The sequence below is a fragment of the Elephantulus edwardii genome, unplaced genomic scaffold (genome assembly GCF_000299155.1).
Source record: "Elephantulus edwardii isolate Elephantulus edwardi_28Jun2011 unplaced genomic scaffold, EleEdw1.0 scaffold00109, whole genome shotgun sequence".
Classification (NCBI taxonomy): domain Eukaryota; kingdom Metazoa; phylum Chordata; class Mammalia; order Macroscelidea; family Macroscelididae; genus Elephantulus; species Elephantulus edwardii.
Genome location: NW_006399859.1, coordinates 7,229,648 through 7,251,053, shown reverse-complemented (window position 1 = coordinate 7,251,053; position 21,406 = coordinate 7,229,648). Strand labels below are relative to the sequence as shown.

General features: G+C 45.4%; 1 protein-coding gene across 2 annotated transcripts in view; it reads right to left on the bottom strand.

The window, feature by feature from the left end:
• ABCC8 (ATP-binding cassette, sub-family C (CFTR/MRP), member 8) overlaps positions 1 to 21,406 on the bottom strand; it is a 95,987-nt gene that overhangs the window by 19,985 nt on the left and 54,596 nt on the right. Inside the window, exons 13-22 of one of the 2 annotated variants that reach the window (XM_006892035.1) lie at positions 20,088 to 20,193; positions 19,796 to 19,909; positions 18,571 to 18,646; positions 17,589 to 17,694; positions 13,858 to 13,860; positions 8,745 to 8,777; positions 6,441 to 6,476; positions 5,666 to 5,764; positions 4,112 to 4,196; positions 3,369 to 3,449 (exon numbers count right to left, since the gene is read on the bottom strand). In XM_006892035.1, the coding sequence (XP_006892097.1) occupies positions 3,369 to 3,449; positions 4,112 to 4,196; positions 5,666 to 5,764; positions 6,441 to 6,476; positions 8,745 to 8,777; positions 13,858 to 13,860; positions 17,589 to 17,694; positions 18,571 to 18,646; positions 19,796 to 19,909; positions 20,088 to 20,193 (739 nt within the window). The remainder of the gene's footprint in view (positions 1 to 3,368; positions 3,450 to 4,111; positions 4,197 to 5,665; positions 5,765 to 6,440; positions 6,477 to 8,744; positions 8,778 to 13,857; positions 13,861 to 17,588; positions 17,695 to 18,570; positions 18,647 to 19,795; positions 19,910 to 20,087; positions 20,194 to 21,406) is intronic. The other variant, XM_006892034.1, reaches the window with a different exon arrangement.

The following is a 21,406-nucleotide window of genomic DNA, read 5'->3' as shown; positions in this document are numbered from 1 at the left end:
TAAAATGAGTTATTGTCAGTTATCACAACCAAACAGGCTTAATCTCTCAACTTTCTGAAACCTGAACCTTCAGTGGCTTCCTATCGTCTCGAAATTCCAAATGCCTCAGCACCATTATTCCAGGCCCGCACTTACTTCTGAGTCTCACTTGTCACCTGCCCTTCTATGCTCTAGGTCTCCAGGGAACATGGCATTCTAAGCCTTTGCTCAAGCTGTTCCCTTTGTCTCATGTGTTGTTCTACCTTTTCTCTCTCTGGTGAGCCCTTACTCATTCTTCACTGCACCATCAACGCACAAGGCCTTCCTATGTCCTTGTCTTGGAAGTGTGTTTAGTGCAGAGTATTTGCCTATATTCAGGGGGAGAAGAAAGTAAGGAGTAGGGGCCTGATGCTTCTTGGTCCAGGTCACTATCCACATGGCCTCTTCTTTCCTTCTGTTTAATTGACTCATGATTCAAAGTTCTCCTCTAGTAAGCCCGCCTTCATACTCTAGCCCTCACAGTTGACTCCCTGGACAAGGCTCCTTGCAATCTGTGCCATAAACTTTGGCCCTGAGTTGAGTCATGGCCACTAAGTATAAATATGTTTACTCTGTTTTCTAAACGTTTAAGGCCAAAAGCTGAATCTGACAATTCTTTTTTTAATAATATTATTATGACACAAAACATGGCATGAAGTAGGGTAGGGATAACAAATAAGCTTTGCCTTATATTTAAGTCTTGTTTGGAGTGCTATGTTGAGGATTCTGAGACCAAGTTTAGTGTCTATGGAAAAGAATGGTTGATTAATTAGCAATAACTGCTCTAGCCATGAAAGGGGAAGTAGCAGCACACATCTATATTTTTCATTCTTATCATAAAGGCTAAGCAAGGGCAGTGTGAAAAAAAAAACCCACCAAGTAAAGGGTTATTATAATCACTTGTAAAAAGACCTACAACTAGAAAACCAAAAGGTAGAAAGAATGCTTTTCTCAAGAAGGAAGAACTGAAGGAAAAAATACATTCCTTGATTGTATAGTAATAAAGGATTCTGTAGGTGAACATTAAATGATGCAGGAAACATGAAAGAAGATAGAATGAACATACTGAGCCATTGCACCAAAAGGAATTGGTCAACAGTCAACTATTTTAGAAGAAAGTATATGATCAATGTTCATGGAACTGAAGGAAAAAGTCTAAGTTGCACTAAAGGCACTAGTGGAAAACAACATTCAAGGATTGACATACTGCCAGTTGGGATGTTTCAACAAATGGACGCAACACTAGCAACACTCACCCATCTTTGCCAAGAAATCTGGAATACAGCTACTTGACTAAATTATGGGGAAAAAAATTCTTATTTGTGCTCATCCCAAATAAAGGTGGGCAGAGAGAATGCAGAAATTATAAAAACATCTATAATATCATATATAAGAAAAATTTTGTTGAAGAGCATTCAAAAATAGTTGCAGCAATACAATGAAAGGAACTTCCAGAAATTCAAGCCAGATTCAAAAGAGAATATGGAAAAGGGGACACCATTACAGATGAAATATGGATCTTTGCTGGAAGAAAATACCAGGAAGATGTTTACCTGTGTTTCACTGACTACATTCACAAAGACTTTGAACTGTGTGGATCTTAACAAGTATGGACAACATTGAGAAGAGTGGGAATTCTAGAACACTTATGAGGAACTGGTGTATAGACCAAGAGGAAATTATTTGAAAAGAATAAAGGAATATTTTTTTAAGATCAAGAAAGGTTGCTTCCTTTCATCATAGTTTTGTATTCTGTGAGCTGAGGAATCGATCTGTGAAGGCAGACTATATGAAGAAAAATGCAGCATGAGGATTGGTGGAAGACTTTAATGGCCTGCAATGTGCAGCTGACACAACCTTATTATCTGAAAGAAGACTTAAAACACATAGTGATAAAAATCAAAGAAATCAATATGGATTATTCTTCCACATAAAGAAAACAAAAATCTCCACAACTGAATCAGTAAGTCCCATCATCATGCAAGGACAAAGGACTTAAAATGTTAAAGATGTCAACTGCAATCCCAGAGGTACGTGGTTCAAATCCACCAGATGCTCTGCTGGAGAAGGAGGGGCAATCTCCTCCTGTACCAGTCAGATCTGATTTGACGGTACACTTAAAAACAATACAATAAAAATTAAAAAAAAATGTTAAGGATGTCTTTTTTCTTGTACCTAAGCAGCAAACAAGAAATCAAATGACTCTTCGCCGTCTTCCCTGCAGCCATGAAGGGGGAGCTGTGCAGTTTCAGCGGGTACGACTCTATCCTGGACTCAGGTGGTGCTATGCCAGGACTAATGGTACAGTGTTACAGTTTCTCAATGAAAAATGTAAGTTGGCATTCCTTTCCAAAGGAACCCATGGCAGAGAAGTTGAACTGTCCTCTGCAGAAGAAAGCACAAAAAGAAAGGACCAACCGGAAGAAACGAAAGAAAAGAACCCGCTGCACAGTCAAATTCTAGAGGGCCCCCATTGGTGCATCTCTTGTTGATATGATTGCCAAGAGGAATAAAAACCCTGGAGGTCAGAAAGGCTCAGTGAGAACAGGGTGCCAGTGAAGAAAAAAAAAAGGCTAAACAAGCATCTAAAAAGACTGCACTCGCTGTCACTATGGCTCACACAAAAGCACATCTAAACAAAAAATGACGAAGGCCGTGAAACTTATTGCACCCTGAGTTGTTGCAACGCGTTATGTTGACAGGTAAGACTTAAAAAAGATCCAATTATAACTCTAAAAAAGAAAAAAAGTCAAATGATGCTGTATTTAGTAAATCTGCTGCAAAAATCCTCTTAACAGTGTTAAAAAGCAAAGATGTCCCTTTGAGGACTAAGGTGTGTTTGACCCGACCCAAGGTATGTTAGTTAGACTGCCTCATGTATGTGCAAAAGCTGTGTAATGAATGAATGAAGACTATCTGAAAGGAACTGATGCCTTTGAATTATGATGTTGGCAAAGAATACTAAACATACTATGGGCTGCCAGAGGAACAAAGAAATCTGTCCTGGAAGAAATGCTCCTTAGAAATGAGGTTGGCAAGACTTCATCTCACATACTTTGGATGTATTATTAGGAGGGGTCAGTCCCTGGAAAAAGGCAATATTTGGCAAAGCAGAACTTCAGTAAAAAAGAGAAAGACCTTCAGTGAGATGGATTGACTCAGTGGCTACAACAAGGAATGAGCTCAAACACAGACACAATTGTGAGGATAGATTACGGGTAGAAGAGGTTTGCTCTTAGAGTAGGTCTGAGGCTACTGGGTGGTGTGTGCACGCACATGCGCAGTGAGCCAGGGAGGCAGCCAGAGCTGAAGGCCCCAGGGAAGGTTAGCAGCTGGACTGGAGCACTCACCAGGAAGACGACATTGGTGTGCTGGTAGAGGGCTCGGGCCACACTGATTCGTTGGCGCTGACCCCCAGAGAGGTTGATGCCCTGTCACCAAAGAGAAGGAAGAGGTCATTCCAGGGGAGTGTGTCGAGGTGTCTCTCTACTGGGATCTCTTTGGTACACAGACCTAGCTCTATCCACTCTTTGCCCCCTCCTCTTCTTGCATAGGGAAGGGGGTTAGAGACAGGCTTACTGAATTCATTCAGTTGTGGGAGCATGATCTCTAAAGCCCTGAAGAGTCACCACGCAAGCAATAGGCACTATGTGAACAGTCAGTGAAAATCAAGAAAGATAATGTAGGGATTCACATTATATTCAAGGACACTGTTAGCAGTGAGGACTGCCCTGGGAGTCCTATGTCAGCTTATAGAGAAATCTCACCTCAAGAGTAGACACAGCATAAAACTGGGCCTAGCACAGTGCCAAATGGACTTTTAATACACCCTTGTCTTCTGAACAAAAGAGATGTCAAGTCCCCCCTACTTTTCCAACTAGCCCTGAAAACCTATCAAGGACACCATCACCAGTGCCCCAGGGGTCAAGGAAATGATTTAAAACTCCACTGCAGACAACTCCTTAGCCTTTACCCCTCTCCTATTTCTGTTCCTATTTGCTCTTCCTGAGGAGGAGTTTGGGAGCACGGTGTGGGATGCATGGAGGGGAGCCATAGGATGCTGGGAGGTCTCAGTTTGGAGGCTGCTACTAACCCGTTCTCCTATCTGGGTCTGGTCTCCATGGGGTAGGATGTCGATGTCCGGCTGTAGTGAGCAGGCTTCAATGACCATCTTGTACCTGGAGTGGGAGGGGGCGGGGCACAGCTGTCCAGCCTGGCTCGAGCTGGGCTGAGCACTTGCTGAGGGTCATTAGTCTCTGGGCAGCTGTGCTGGGGGTGAGTAATAGCTTTAATTGGCTTCCTTCTAGGGTGCAAACACCATGTGAGCTAGGAAGAGCTGAGATCAGCACCTCATCTGGTTCTGGAGCAAGTTAAATATTTGAAGGACGAAATTGGATGGGAGCAAATACACGAAGTAGATGACCTGAGGGGCTCCAGGGTCCCTGTGCAGTGGGAAAAGCTGCAGCAGAGCCACGCTTAGGACACAGTTGGGGGACAATCACTGCAGGCTGGCAAAGGCACTAATGATGATGGCTGGTCAAATATTTGCCCAGTCTGTTAGGCTTCCCGAGCCAGCACTCAGCTGGGCAGGTGCCAGCCAGAGTCCATGGAGGCCTCAGTGTCTTGGTGATGAGCATGTACCCAGGTATTAGCAGACTTGGATCTGAGTTCCATTTCTGTCACTTATTACCTGGGTGGCCCCAAGTTTACCTGACTTTCTGAGCCATCCTCCTTTAGAAGATTTAGAAAGGAGATCTAGAAAATGGGGAGGACTCTCCGTTGCTACTGAGGAGACTGACTCACATGACTCACAGTGACCCCATTTGTGCAGAGTAGAAATGCAAGCCTTGGGTTTTTCAGAGCTGTGACCTTCCAGAAGTAGATCGCGAAGGATTTCTTTTGAGGTGCCTTTACGTTGGTTTGATCAGGCAACTTTTCAGTTAGCAGGCAAGTAGTTAACTGCTTGTCCCAGGGAGTCACTGGGCATAATAATATTGTTGTGTTCTATTGAGCCACAGCTGACCCTCAGCAGGTATTCAGAGGCATTAACTCACATGGGAGGAGACTGCCCATGTGGATTCCAACTGTGTACTTTCACACGGGCAGTGCAATTTCTTACCCCTGAGCCACCAGAGCTCTGAGGCTATAATAATAGGATGTGTCACTGAGGCTGTCATCAGCATTAGAGGAGTTAACACACACAAATAGTTTGGCATGTGCCTGGTACACTCTAAGGGCATGCTGGATGTTGGTCACTATTAACACTGGAGGGAGAATAATGCATGAGCCTTGGAGCAGGGTGGAGACAGGGGAGGACAAAGAGATGGTAAGAGGAGCTGAGGCAGAGTTGGGTAGAGTGGGTCACCTTCCCCTGAGAAGGCAGCAGAACTCTGCATCACTCTCTGCTCCCACCTTCTCCTCCATGGGAGGAGGGTTGCCACAATATCCAGGTACAGCTGGATCTGTTTCCAAATAGACCTTATGGAAAAACAGAGCAGCAGCCTGGAGAGCTGGATTGTGTGGCCTGGGTGAAGGGTGAAGGGCTGGCCCACTTGCACAGGCCATGAGGACTAGACAGGCTGGTTAAAGGGACCATGACCAAGCAAGCCTTCTCTCCCACAGCTCACGTCCCCCAAAGACCCGTTACCGCTGCTTGTTGAAGGGACTCTCAAAGGTGATGTTCTCCTCCACAGTGGCATTCAGTAGCCATGGTTTCTGAGACGCGTAGGCCACAGGGCCTCTCTTCCTGGAAGAAGAGGGGAGTGGGAGGCTGGAGGGAGGAGGGCATTCTCAGGGGCTAAGAGGGAGCTGTTGGAAGGGCGGAAGGGAGGACTATTCAGAATCTGCTTGGCATGGCCTGTGGTGACCTCCCCCTCCTCGTCTGAGGGAGGTTTGTGTGAAGCACCTGTCTTTGAGGGCCAGAGGGGATCTGCTGCCTGGGGGGCAGAACCCAGGCCTTGTCCCTAGCCTGTCCCACACCTGCACCCTGCTCTCCTACTGACTCTCTGTAGTCACGAAGGGGCTCAGGGTGTATCAGGGAGGGGCTTACCATCTGACCAAATCAAGCTGTCCTTCCTCCTCAGTAGCCCTCAAGTCAATGGACTTTGACGGCACCAAGTAATTGTCTAAGTGATTTTTTAAAATCAAAGTCAAGGAAACTACATTTACTGTGATATTTTTTTGAAGGTGGGGGAAAAGGTGTAAAATGACTATGAGATAAGACAAACTGGGGGAAAGGGAGCAGCATGGAGCACAGAAAGAGCTGCAGCTCACCAATCACCCCCAGTTTAGTACAGAACCCCTCCCCAGGCTGCCTCACAGGGACAGGACCGAGTGGGGGCTGCTCTCCAGAGCTATGAGTTCCTCACTTCAGAGTCCCTGTGGGGCACCCATCCTGCAGGGCAAATCCCAGGATGTAGTACCTGATGTCCAGGTCAGCTGATGGCTCTCGTTCCTGGCTGCAGCAGGGGAGGAAACACACCCCTTGAGACATCCCATGAGCAGAGTGAGTCCTCTGTAAACATTCTGAGTTCCCTCAAGCCCATCGTGAGGGCATCTTTATAACATCCCTGTGAATGACTGGCCTGCAGCCATACACATGGAGGGGTGTGGGGAGTGGGCCACGGCTATCATGGAGGGACCACTACAGCCTGAACCTGTGTGGTGTTATGAATGAAGATGCATGAGGAGGCAAGAGATACCTGGAGAATGTGAGAAAGGCACCAGCAGCTCTTGGAGGAACTGTCATCCTGGAGCAGAAAAGAACTGGCCATCTCAGACTGACACACTGCATAAACATCTTAGACAGGCAGCGCTCTCTGGCTAGCCCAGGCCTCTGGACGTCAGAGCCTTCTGTGTATGGGTGGATGGAATTCGGTGGCAGCAGGAGCAAGAAGGGCTCCAGGCAAGCTTTGTCGTCCCACATGGCCCTGCCAGAGACAGCCATGGAATCCGGGGAGCTGCCAGAGACGGCGCCAGCAGCTGTGGTGCCCACGTGCCCTGGGCGCCCAGAACTGCTCTGTGTCAAGCGTTCTGTCCTGTTGTTTTCATCCACATGCTCATGTTTGTCACGTACCATGAGATCTGATTTTTGGCCCAAGTAATAGGATCATTATGTCAAGAGAGGCTGGGCTTGTCATCTCGCCCTGGCATTTGGGGACACGGTGGGAGAAAGGGCAGAGAAAATATGAGGACGTGAAAAAAGTCTTTGGTGTTGGAGGGTGAAGGCTGTAGGCTTAAACTTATTTACAAAGTTGTGTCAACCTTTCCAGTGCTGACTGTGCACGCCTCCAGGGTGTGTCCAATGTCCTTGGGGAGAATGGATGGTAGGACAAGCTCTGAAAGTCTCAGAAACTCATTAATCTCTTTTACTTGGACCTTTTTTTTTTTAAAAGACACGATTGAATATAAAGTAACATTACTGATTTTGTTACCCTCCCCATTTGGCTTAAGGGACGTCCACCTCATCTCCTTAGAACAGTGCCTCCTTCTTTTTTCCACTTTCACATCTCCTAAGGAGCCTTTAAGGAAATCTGGTGCCACAGTGGTTAAAATGTTCAGCTGCTAACAGAAAGTTGGAGGGCTGACCCCACCAGCTGCTGCTCTGCAGGGGAGAGATGTGAAGTCTGTGTTTGTAAAGATAAGTAGTGGTCTTGGAAACCCTGCAGGATGGTTCTACTTTGTCCTGCTGGGTTGGGTGAGTCAGAATTAACTCGATGGCCGTGGATTCTAGTTATGCATCCTATATAGACTCTTCCCTGCCCCGAAATGCCTTTTCTTTGCCATCAATTTTTATTTTCAATTTAGCTTTTACTAACAGTGCGACTGGCACAGGACAGAGCAGAATTTAGGGCTGTTGTACATAGGGTCACTATGAGTCGCAAGCGACTCGACGGCACATAACAACAACAACAACAAGCTTGTTTGACTTACTAACAAGGATTATCACTGCCACATAAAGGCATGTAGTTAGAATCCATTAGCTTGAGAAAAAGTTGGGCAAATTCATTCTGTGCCTCTGAAAACCCACTGAAGGGTCAGGGATGAAATCTGTTGACTTGTAAGCACACACCCACCCTCCATCACCAGTATATTCACAGGGGGCTCTGGGGGTGCAGCCTGTAAAAGCTGCACTACTAACCAAAGGTGGCAGGCACTTCTCTAGTGTTCTGGATCCACCACCATCTCTATGGGAGGGCAGACAATTCCCTCCCATGTGATTTAGAGCCTCCAAAAAACCTGCTGCAGGGTCTGTTAAGAGTTTGTTCTGACTTGGGAACAATGCGTTTGAGTACATTCACAAAGTTGTGCAACCATCACCACCATCTAATTCCAGAACATTTTTATCACCCCAAAGAAACCCTGCAGCCATTAGTAGTCACTCCTTTCCTCTCCCCTTTCCGGCCCTGACACCTGTTACTAATCACCTTTCTCACTACCCGACATGCAACTTTGATAGCACTGATATCCAGCCTATCTGTTTATGTACAGAAGACCTTTGGACGGTTATAGACCTTGTCATGTCTAAGGTGAGATTTTTTCCTCTCCCTCTAAGAACCAGTTTTTGCTCCCACTGAGAATGTATGCTTTAGACTTGTGCCTCTGAAAGTAGGCTACACACTCTGCATCCACAGCAACCCCACTTACAAGCCCGCTCCCACACACATCCACACATCTGGACCCTCCCTCTGTTGGGAACCATTTTCCACCCAGGCCCAAGGCTTTACCTGGCGTCCTCTCCTGTCTCGCTGTCAGGGAAGCTGTTGGGGGACAAATGAGAAAGACCAACACCAGTTACCTTCCATCTACTTGCCTTTCTCCCATCACATTAGGTCTTTGGGGAGAAGAAATGTCTAGCTCCCCTTCCCTACTCTCCAACTGGAGGACCTCAATGGGCTTCCTTGGACCTGCTCTTTTTCTTAAGCTCTGTTCCTTCCACAGCACCTGGACTGACACCCCAAAAAGCACAGGCTAAATCAGTGTTTCTGGCCTTGTCTCAGAGCAGCAGTGTTGCTGATCGAGCATCAAGGTCTGTTAAATCTGATTTTGTTTTATAGCTGGCAAAATAAAATTTAGAAAGGGAAAGTGGCTTTCCCCAGGTTACAGTCACTCTGGGGTGTGAAATAAACATGAGAAGAAGAAAGAGGCAGAAGAAGAGAAAGAAAAGGAAAAGAAGAAAATATCACTGCGTACTACACATGGTGAGCTCTGATGGCCTAGTGGGTAAGGTGTTGTGCTGATAACCCAAAGGCAGGCAGTTTGAATCCACTAGCTGTTCTGTGGAAAAAAGATGGTCAGTGGCCTCCTACGTGATTTATTGCCTCTGAAAACTGGAGGGTCAGCTATGAATTGATTCAGAACTGATGGCACATAACAAAAACAAATGCATATGGTCAAGATCTCTATATTATTTTTATTTAGTATTTTATTTATAGTATTTACTTAGTATTTTTACTTAGTAATGCACACATACACTAAACCATAATGAAAAAAGGCAATTTATTTTAGAAACTGAGGTTAAAAAAGTGTTTTGAAAAATACTGAGGTTGCCCTGATTTGGGTGCTAATTTAGCCAGTATTCTTTCCAGACCACATCTCAACTTCCCAGGAACAGTCTCAACCCACCCCTGCCTGTGAAACGTGCACCCTGACAAGCACATGTGGGGAAGAACAACCTGCTTTACAATCATAAGGATCCTCCTTTAATAAAGCTCAAAGCAGGTAGCACTTACTGAACTGTTGCAAGCACTGTGATTGTGCTGTAAAAGCATGAGTACCTTTTAAAACTGAAAAATAAACCTATGAAAGTTTATTTAAACTTTCGGGTAAAGAAAGTGAGATTCCAAGACATTAAGTAACTTGCCTGAAGTCACATAGCCAGCAAATAGCAGAGAAATTGATCTGATTGCAAAGCTTCATGGGTTACATTACTGTGCCACATAACTTTACTATGATTTCCGATGCTATAGTGCTGATAAATGGCTTGTCAGAAAAGCCAGGATGGGCGGAAACAGATGGAGAGAAGTCTGATGAAATTCCCTTCTGCCCCTCTGCTGAAGACCAGAAGCAACTGGACACTGATGGATCTGTAATTACCACAACCCTCTGGGTCCTTTCTCTGATTTTAGTGCTCCATCCTCTCCACTCAATCTAATCTCTCTCTCCTCTGGTACCAGATCACTGTCATTTATGGACAAGTTGGTAATACGACACAGATAAAAACCAAAGCTTAGAAATTTCAACTTTGTGGCCACAGCCAGATAAGCCTCTCTCTGGAGCCTTCCTCACTTGGCTGCTTTTGGAGAGGTGAAGGCGATTTATCTGGGGGAGAAAACATCTGCAGGCTCCCTGAGGAGCTCATATTGGAGCTCTCTGGTCTAACTCAGTTTGCATAATGGTCTGAGCTGCTCAATTAGCCCTCATAATGGACTACCTTGCTCTCTAATCAGCTCCGATGTAAGTCTTTTATTTCCAGTGGGATTTTTAGGCAGGGAGAGCCTCTTTTACAGCCTCCTGAAGAGTTAGCACATGACAGAGCTAGAAGAAGTGGAAGCTGTTAAATGACATATTCTTTACTTGGGAAGAAAGAACAAAGACTCAGTGGTCTGAACGTATGCTAAATTGTTTATATTCACTACCTCACTGAATCCTCACAACTGATCAGGTGAGGGGTTACCATTCCATTTTACAGATAGGGAAACTGAGATTCTGTGCATAATGTGTCCAGCATTACAAAACTAGGAACTGAGAAAGCTGGAGGCTGGATCCTGCTTTATCTGCTCCTTTTTCTGGTGTGGCACCAGGCTGAGCGAAGAGTGAGCCTCTTCAAGGCTCTATTTTTAAACTGAAAAGTAACAAATGGTACATCTGGCAGACACTTTCTCTCACAGATTGCAGGGGCTTTAAATGAATGCTGAAGCAGTAGATTCCTCCTCTACCTTACCTTTTGGAAACAAGGACATATTCTTTCAGCTCTCCAACACCACGACCTCCCCTCCAATCAACTACGAGCTAAATTTATAATGCGTTCTCATTGTAGCACTGTGAGATGTGTACCATTATCCTCACTTCATAGGTAAGGAAAAGGAGGTGTCCCTAGGTAAAAGGGCTTGCTAGAGACTGGTAGATTCAGAACTAAAACCAGTTTGCCATGTCTGGGTCTTCACTTCACACAGCACCCCTTCTCCTGACTGCCTCCTCAATTAGGTACCTCCTTCACGCCCAAAGGCTTGAAGAAAATTATGGGCAGACTGGACAACAGGACTATTCTGAAAAGAGTTAATTTCACACTCCTGGGGAGTTAAGGGGGTCTCAGGAGGTAGTTATCACACCTAGCACCACAAGGCAATAATGTTCTGAGGCCGACCCAGGGCACACAGGGCCTGGCCTTCCTGAGACAGGTTAATAGAGTTCATATACAGGAGGCTGATGGCTCAGTCTGTGGCCACAGCAGGTGGTGATCAGCAGGGGCACCAGGAATCTGCAGATCGGTAGTGGAAGGTACGGAAGCCTCTGCCTGGCCGGGCTCTTCTCTGAGCAGTGGTATCACCCAGTATAGTAATTCATGGTGTCATGACTCCCCTCCTGGATATCCTTCCTCACCAGATGATACAGAATCCATGGAATTAGCTAGTCTAAGTTTTAATCATAGATTAACACAGGAAAAACACAGGTATAAATTGCTTAAATGTAATTATGTCTTAAGATTATATGAATAGTGACAACAAAACTTTTGTAAAATCATTCTATATTGAATTATAACATTATTAGTAACTGAGTGAGAGTCTTCTGAAAGGTTTTCTCTTTTTCTTTAATTATGACTTTATTCTCAAAAAAAGTTATCGATAAGGGTGCACATATCATACTACTGTCCACAACAGTAAAGCTAAATGCTACTTATCACAATATTGTAACAAAAACATTAGAAAATGTGAGAATCAGCAACTATCAAAACATCAGCAGCAAGTAATCGAGTAATAACGATATTGCGACTGGAGGGCATCAAAAGGCTCAGAGTCAATTAGGACAGAGCCTTTACCCCGGTGTCTCTCTCTCACTACCACTGAGTCAGAACCACACATGACTGACCCTTCACGTCAACAGGTTTCGAAGACTGTACATCACATGGAAAGAGACTCCCCATTTTTCTCCCTCAAAAGTGCTGGTGGATTTGAATGACCAGAGAGGTGCGGTCCTTGGGCTAGCAATGCAACTCCATCCTGACTAAGCCACCAGGGCTCCCTTTTAACCTTGCGGGTATACTTAATACGTGTAAGCTGGATTATGAACAAGGCTTTTGCTGGTACAATTATAGGAATACTTTATAAAAAAGAAAAATGTTATGCTGAAATACTATACAAAAATTTTGTAGACAACCATTTTCTGACAGTGTCACTCAGTGCAGCCTGCACCCCCTGAGCACCCCATCGTGATGCCACTGTCTCAGGGCCTTGTTTTTCTGTTGTCCCCGGGGTGTTTAATGTCACTCCACTGTGGATATGAATTACTTTAATCTTTGTTTTCAGAGAAAGAATTTCACTTGAGTGAAATATTACTAATTGACTTTCCATCAAAATGTTTTCCTCTTAGATATTAAAGAGGTAATCTGAAAATTCCCAAGAGGACCATTTTTTGAAGCAGAGCTAGGCAGGAGCAGGTAACTGCATTCAAGTGATGGTTTGGCTTAGAACATGAATGGTTCTAAAGAAAGAAAGTCTACTGTATTACAAAATAGAAGAAGAATGGTTAAGACTTATAGTTAATGCTTAAGACATGGGCAGATGTTCACAACACACTGAGAAACAAAGAAGGTGCTCTGCCTAACAGCAGGCGTAATATAATCTCATTTTAAAAATATGTGTGCATATGCACAGACTGTTACAGTGCTGTGTGCCACAGAGTAAGAAATGACTCACAGCTGACCTTCCAGTGGGTTTTCAGAGGCTGTAAACTGCACTGGAGGAGACTGCTCCCTCGGAGCTGCTGGTGGATTTGAACTATGTGCCTTTGGGTTGACAGTGCAGCTCCTTACCACTAGGCCAGTAGAGCAAAGAATAAGGTCTAGAAAAGCATGGGAGAAAAATAAGACACAGAGTCAAGCTGCTGACATGAAGAGCCTGGCTGAGGCCATCACAGTAAGTCTCCAGCTGGCCTGCAGGACCTCACCCGATGACCTTTCATGCCCACCTGGGGTTCTGGCTGCCAACATGCCTTCATCCAGGATTGGTGAGCACCCTGAGAATGGGGGCCAGGATTTTGTGGCGTGCACAGAGTAGTTCACAAAAGACCCATTTTGTAGTTATTCTTGTGCTGAGAACCTGGGGTACAATGTGGAATAACCCCGATTCTGTCCTCAAGGAGCTCAAGGTCACAGGGAGACAGTTCCACTAATAGATATTAACAATAGAGTGTGAAGAGTGCATTAATAGACTGTTCATCTCAAATGTTGGTGGGGAAGTTGGGTAGGGAAATTAGGGTTAGGACAACTTGGATAAAGGGAGAGAGAGAGATGAGAGAGAGATATCAAGACATACTTAAAATGGTAGGATCTTGACGGTCATAAGTTGTTTCTGCTACATTCATTTAGCAAACATCATGCCTACTGCATGTCAGACATTAAGATACAGAGATGCAAATATGATATAATCCCTGCTTCAAAAGAGTGTACGTACTGTTATCTTCTAGTGAGGCAGACTGTCATACAATTAAAGGGCAACAGGCATTTGCTGTTGAGGGGAATTTTGTTCATGGCAAAGTAGTACATAACTGAATAATAATATTTGTGAGGAACTTCACATATGCGATGGGCAATCTCCTGTGCAATTAAGTGCTTCCGAAAACCTGCTAAAGGATCAGCTATGGGTCGGAGGATCACTTCTGATTTGATGGCAGACAACAACAATCACGTATCAGCGCTCATGGGTGAAAAGAAAAAAATGGTACAAAAAAAGGATAAGAAACTTTTCAAAGCAGATAGCTGTTAGATAGGGGAGCCTAGATTTGAACCCAGGCAGCCTATTTCCAAAGCTTTTGTTTAACTGCACTGTTCATTTTGATCACAGAAAGAAGGAGCTAATGGCTGTACAAATTTGCTGATAGACAATGGTGGAAAACAGTTGTGCTGAATATTGAGAATGCTCTTCTCCCTTGAGTATTCTCTACTCTACACTGTTAAGTCCCTTTCTTGAGCCTTCTTCCCCTTCCCCCTTGAGCCTCCTGGAACCCTTTCTGGCCTGGAACCTATGCTTGCCCGGTGTGGCTGGGAAGTCAGGCACCAGAGCAGCCTGGAATCAAGAGCTCCGAGTACAGACAGCTGAGTTGCTGCTGGGTCAAATGCTATCTTGTTCTTGGCTTACTGTGCAAATACATCATCTCCCCATGTACCTCCTGCCAGTAATGAGAGGTCCCCTGATACACAACACATAGAGTAACTCATCACCCAGGGGAAGTGGGACAGAGCTGTGACATGCCCAGATTCTGAGCAACATACAGTTGAAGCCAGCCGAGCTGTGTCTGCTCAGATTCTTCCTCCCCCTAAATACCAGAACAAGCTCTTGGTTTGTCCCCCTTCCGTCAGCCTCTCCCCAGTCACTGCCAGCACAATCTTCTATAACCTTCAGAGTAAATCTTAATTCTCCAGGTTGGCATAGTGGGGTGTCTGGTATCTAAGCTCCAAATGTGTACTCTGTAGGAAGTTGTGCTAACTCAAAAGCAGTGCCTTTCTGAGGGTTTCAATCCATGAGCGACTGGGAGGAAGATGAGCAATCTCCTCCGGTGGAACTTGCTACTTCTGAAAAACTGACAGAAGGACCAGCTCTGAGTAGACAATGAGAAAGTTAACTACACCAAGCTCACTCTTCAGCACATCTATCCCTGTATTCAATGCAGCCAGTGCTCCAGGCACACACTTACTCAACCACATAGCTATTCACTGGCAAATCTTTTGCCCACCATGCCTGGAACAGTTTACTCCCCCATTCTAGTTCTTCCATCTCCTAACACTATGTTGTGTTGTTGTGTACCACAGGGTCAGAACCAACCCATAGCTGACCCTCCTCTTGGTTTTCAGAGGCAGTTAATCACATGGGAGGAGACTGCCCATCCTTCTCCCAAGGAACAGCTGGTGGCCTTGAACCATGTGCTTTTGGGATTGTAGCACAGCTTCTTGCCACTAAGCTATGGCATCCTTCAAAATCAGCTCAATACCACATCTACAGTGAAGCCTTCCCTCCTAACTGTATGTGCAGAGTTCACTGCTGTTCCTCTATGCACAAGGTATTATGTTCATGGCAAAGAAGTATATTATAACACTGATCTTGCTTCTCCTCCCTTAAAAGCAGAGACTGTTTCTTAATCATCTTTGGATCCTGCTACTGTACACATAGTAGGTCTGGCACATAGTAGGTGCTCAGTAAATGCTGAGTGAGTAAATCAATAAAGGGAAACTGAGCATGAATCATTCTCAATTTCTGAAGGCTGAAAGCTCATCCAATACATTCCCTGGGCAGGATTGGCCTGGGAGAAGAAGAACTTTTTCACAGCTCTTCCCTCTTGCTCTCCCCTTCCCTATCTTGGATAAAGCCAAAAGTTGGGGCCTGGAGGGTGAGTGTTGATGCATAACAGCTTTGACGACCTGTGGGTGCACCTGCCACTGTCACAGGAGCTGGCTTTTGGGCTGTAACATTAGCTACTTCTTCATATATCTCCCTTTTAAGAAATTTTTTTTATTGTGATTTGAGTGAAACTTCTCAAAGCAAATTGTTTTTTCATTTTGCAATCAATACACATTTTATAAGTGAGAATAATATTACTACCTACCTCAGAGAAATTGGTGAAGAATGACTGAGATGGGAAGTAAAGTGTTTACACAGTCTTTATTTTTGAGTGAGAATTAGAAATCCTGATTCCTTTCCCCCCTGGCTCCCTGTGAGCTCAGACCCAGGTTTTGTGTGGACTGCAGGAGCTGACCACTGCCCAGGTTTGTTTTACACCTTCTTCTTCGTGACTCCTTTCATGTTTTTTTTTTAATTTTTTTAAAAATTTTTTTAATTGCATTATTTTTATGTGTACTGTCAAATCAGATCTGACTGGTACAGGAGGAGATTGCCTCCTCCTTCTCCAGCAGAGCATCTGGTGGATTTGAAACGTGTACTTCTGGGATTGCAGTGCTCCTGTTTTTGTTTTTAAAGGTTTCATTTTATATCTAAGGAACTCTGGTGTCCAAACAGTAAGGAGTTGTGCTGCCAATCCAAAGGCAGGTGGTTCAAATCCACTAGCTGCTCTCAGGGAGGAAGATGAACTTTACTACCTCTGAAAACCCCCTGAAGGGCCAGCTATAAGTTGGTTCTGATTCAGCAGCATGTAACAACATTTCATATGTCCTTTTTACCAAGCAATTTCAAGTGCTTCTTGGAAGTAGGAGGATATAAATAATAGATTCATGACTGACTCAGTTGAAGATTTTTTAATTATGACAGTGATCTCTGCTGTAGAACCACGTATGTCTGAGTTATCTTTTATGCCTCAAAAACCACACTGAATGGTCTATGCTGATGACTCAAGCAGGAAGCCAGGAGGTTGTGTCGCAACTGCCCACAATGGGAGGTAGTGCAGCTAAGCTGTTAACAGTCTGGGATTTAGAAACAAGCAGAACTGAGCGCAGACCCCAGCCCTGTCACTTACTAGCTATGTGAATTATGGCAAATAATTTAACTTTCAACTAGAAGACAAGAACTGCTAACAGTACTAATTTTGTTGACTATCTTAAGAGTTAAAGAAAATAATACATGTAAAATATACATATTTAGTGCCTTGCAAAATACTGAGAGTTTACTAAATAATAACAGCAACAATAATAATTAACTGTATTTATTGAACGTACAGCGAGTACTCAATAACTGCATGCTGTAGTATCAAGAGACGTTGTTGCAGCGACCCTATGAAGGAGAGTCCTTGACGCTTGGGTGCCTTTCATCCTCTCTCCAAGTTCACAGGGTTTCATTTCTGGAGGCAAGCTATTTTGGAAGTGGACGCCACTCCTCCTTCCATGCTTGTTTTAATCGGGGAGCTCCACCCTACTCTCTGTCCTCACTGGGTAGCCAACCATTAATGCATTTGACACATCCGTGTCACAGTGTTCAGCCTCACAGCAACCACAAGTGACCACAGGACGGCAACTTGTACACCAGGGCTATACGACCTAGAGGAATGTCTGAACAAAAACAATGAAAGACTGGCCTGAGGGCCATGAACTAAAAGTCACCCACCTTTGTCTTGGTCACATCGTTTTCTCTTCACATCAAGAGACGTAGGGAACCATTTTTGTTGTTGTAAAACGATAACATACTATTGCCAAGTCAGTATTTTTCATGTGTATAACTGAGTGACATCAATTTAATGAATCATGATATATAACCATCACCAATATCAGTTATCAAATTTTCCATTACCATCAACCAAAATAAAAGCTTCCTGAATCTCAATGGCTCCCTCTTTGGGAGTTCCTGACTGAAAGGAACGCTGCTCATCTGAGTCTCTCCCCTCCAACCTGGCCCAGAGGTTGGATTTCTTACCTGTTCCAGAAGACAGTCCCTGACACCTTCTGCATCTCCCCTAGTGTGGCCAGGAGGAGGGACGACTTGCCGCAGCCCACCTGCCCTACGATCATGGTCAGCTGGCCTGCAGGGAGGGTAGGAGATGGCAGTGGGGACAAGAAGAAGTCTGAAAAACCACGATCCCAAGAGACAGACATAGACACCCAACCCTAGGGCCCCACTGCCTCTCCTGTTACCTAGGACTCGAGGGCAACCTACAGCCCCTGCTGACCACTCCACCTCAGGCTGCCCCTCCTAAGCACTGGCCTCTTCCCTTCTACGGCTTCCCAGGGTGAGCTCTGCATTTGTAACAACAAATGCCATCCTCAGCCCCACTCCCACACTGTGCTAACGGGGTGCCTCTGCCAGAATGCTGCCATGCCCGTGGCCTGGAGGTTTCATCTCAGCAACCCCACTTCTTTTATTTAACAAAAAACCCAACAAAAATTTCTGTCGAGCCAGAATCAACTTACAGCTGATAATCTAGTGGGTTTTCAGAGGCAGTAAATCATATGGCAGGAGATTTACCAACTTTCTTTCTCAGAGCAGCTGGTAAATTTGAATCGCCCACCTTTGGGCTGGCAGCACAACTTTACCCACTAGGCTACCAGAGCTTCCTTCTTCCTTAAAAGCTTCCCTAACTGCTTGGGGCTGATCTGAGACTCACCCAGCCTGCATGCAGCAGATGGTACCTGCCTCGCCTTGTTGCTCCCCTCCCACTTCACACATAAGCTCCTCGAGGACAAAACACCCCCTCCGAGCTTTCCCACCCCAGAGCACCTGCCAAGAGTGAGCATACAGTGCACACTCTATAAATGCTGGCTTTCCTTTTTCTGTGTCATTCCATGGGACTCACTGATGCGGAAGGGGCACTCAGACAAGACGTTAGAAGCACCTTCAGAATCGCTCTGCCTTTAAGAGGGCTCTCCCTTCATCATGATGTATGGGTGATCAGACATACCTCGGGGGATACGAATAGTGATGTTAGACAGTGTGGGGATCCCATTGGGGGTCCATGTGAAGAAGCCTCCGATGATCTTCGTTGGTCACATCCCAGTGCCCAGAAGAGAACAGAAAGGCAGCTGAACTGTCAATGTGAATAATCTCTTGTTTCCTCTCCCTCATGAAAGTATCTGTGACAGTGATGTGCCAATCGTGGTAATGAGTACCCATGGTGGACAGTGTTGGCTGGAGCTTCCCGACTAAATCAAGCCTGGAAGCAGGAGCGGCATCCACTTCCGAAATGGCTTGCCTCCGGAAACTCTATGTATGAACAGTGCTCAGGCTGTTGGTTCATAGGGTCGCTATGAGTCATCTACGACTCAACGGCACCAAACAACAACAACAACAACAACAACATGAAAGTATAAGTACACTGATTTCAGGACCCAGGTCACTTGCAGGCCAGGGGAGTGGGTGACCAGCCTTCTCACACCAACCCCTGCCCAAGGTGCCTTCCTCAAGAGAAAACCCAAAAACCCAAGCTAAGCCCATTGCTACTGAGTTGGTTCCCACTCATAAGGACCCTCTATTGGGTTTTCAAGGCTGTAAATAAGGGTGCTCTGGTGGCCTAGCAGTAAGAATCTGTGCTGCAATCCCAAAGGCACACAGTTCAAATCCACCAGCTGCTTCACAGAATGAGGGGCAGTCTCCTCCCGTCCAATTAAAACTGCTGGAGGATTGATGGTACACAACAATGACAAATATGGGAAACAACTGTTTATCTTTCTCTTGTGGAACAGTTCGTGGATTCGAACTGCTAACCTTTCAGTTGGCAGAATGCTGACATGGTTCCTGCTCAAAAGAAAAGTCACATATTTCTTGGTCCGGGTCAGTCCACTGATTGTAGCACTTAGCTTACTGACAGTCACAAGGATTGAGTAAATTAACATATGCAAAGGATTTAGTATAGAATCTGACACATAATAAATTTTAATAAGTAATAGAATGATGATGAGAGTGATAATTATTAAATTCTTTTGTTAGGGCTCACTTGATTCAGTTGAGATGGAACCACTGGCTTGGTTTTAGGAATCCTATGAGCCCTCCAGGCAGGGGACAGAGCATGGCTCGGTGACCTCTTGGGAAGAGGGTTCAACATGGGCCTTGAGCCTTCTAGGCGCTGAGTGAGTTTCCTCATCATTCAGGTGGTGCTGGGTGACTCCTGGGCAGAGCCTGGTGCTCACCTGCACACAGTAGTTGTCAGCATCTCCATCTGCACCAGGGACTAGATTCTGCAGCCCTTGGAGACTCTGGCACTCCTCCCGCACTGGACGCTTACGGTTCACAACCTTGAGGGGCTTAGAGGGTTAGAAGGAAGTGAGGGACTGACTGGGTGGGGAGTGCGGGGGCGGGGGTAGAGGGTAGGAGGTGAGTTATGTGGGGACCAGAAAGGGCTGAGGTTGGATGCAGCAGGGCATGGGCTTTAGGCATTAGGGAGAAACCCTGGGAGTAGCAAGGGAAGGCCTGGGCACTCACCACTGCCTGATACTTGCTGGCTTGGCCGTGGGGTACAGGCTCCCGGGGAGCACACTGCTCCTCACGGATCTCTGCGCTGGACAGGAACTCACTCAGTTTTTGCACACTACAGAGCAAACACAGAGATACCCCTCACCCCTGCCAGGGGCAGAGGGGAGGAGGAAAGGGCAGCCTGAGAGAGCAGCTCTGAGGTCCGGTACTGGGGAATGGCCTCCATGCAGCTCAGACTGGCAGTGGGCATCCTCACAGACATGAGTTTAGAGGCGTTATGTGACTTGTTATAATTGGTAAATGCACAAGAGTAGATTAACTATTACCATCAGTGTGTATGGATTAGGTGAGATTAGTTTGTTTTAGGGTTAATTTAATGCTCAAATTGGTTAATCTAGGTTAACTAGACCTAAGAACGTTTGATGTTAGGCTTTTTAAAAAAATTATTAAATTTTATTAATTTTAATGAACATTTACAGAGATTTTGGGTTTTCATTCATTCATTGGTGTGATGTTAGGCTTTATAAGTTTTCTGCTACAGTTATGGTTAGTTATTCTTGAGGTTAGTGGCATGCATTGAATATGTTGTTGTTGTTATGTGCCGTCGAGCTGCTTGCGACTCATAGCGACCCCTATGTACAATAGCCCTAAACTCTGCTCTGTCCTATGCCAATCACACCATCTCTGATACACCCATCCCAATTACCCCAGTCACTGAATCAATCACCTCATAGAGGGCCTTCCCCTCCTGCACTGTCCCTCCACCCTACCAAACATGATGTCCCTCTGCAAGGACTGGTCCCTCCATACAACATGTCCAAAATATGTTAGACGGAGCCTCAGAATCCTTGCCTCCAAGGACCCACCCAGTTTGACCCTCTGCAGGATGAATCTGTTTGTTTTCCTAGCAGTCCATGGTACATTCAATACTCTTCTCCAGCACCACAGCTCAAAGGCATCAATTCTCCTTCTATCCTCCTTAGTCATTGTCCAGCTCTCTGATGCATAACAAGTGATAGCAAAGTCCACAGCCTGTATCAGATGCACCTTAGTCTCCAATGAGGCACCATTGCTCTTCAGTACTTTGACGAGGTCCCTAACAGCAGACTTTCCCATCGCAATATGTGTTTTAATGTCATGGCTACTGGTGCCGAGAGTGTTGACTATGGAGCCAAGCAAACTAAAGCTGTGAACAATCTCAATCTCTTCACCATCCATCCTGATGCTGTCAATTGGCCCAGTGGTGAGAATCTTTGTCTTCTTGACATTGAGCCTCAATCCATATTGGAGGCTGCAGTCCTTGACCCTCTGCAACAAGCGCTTCAGGT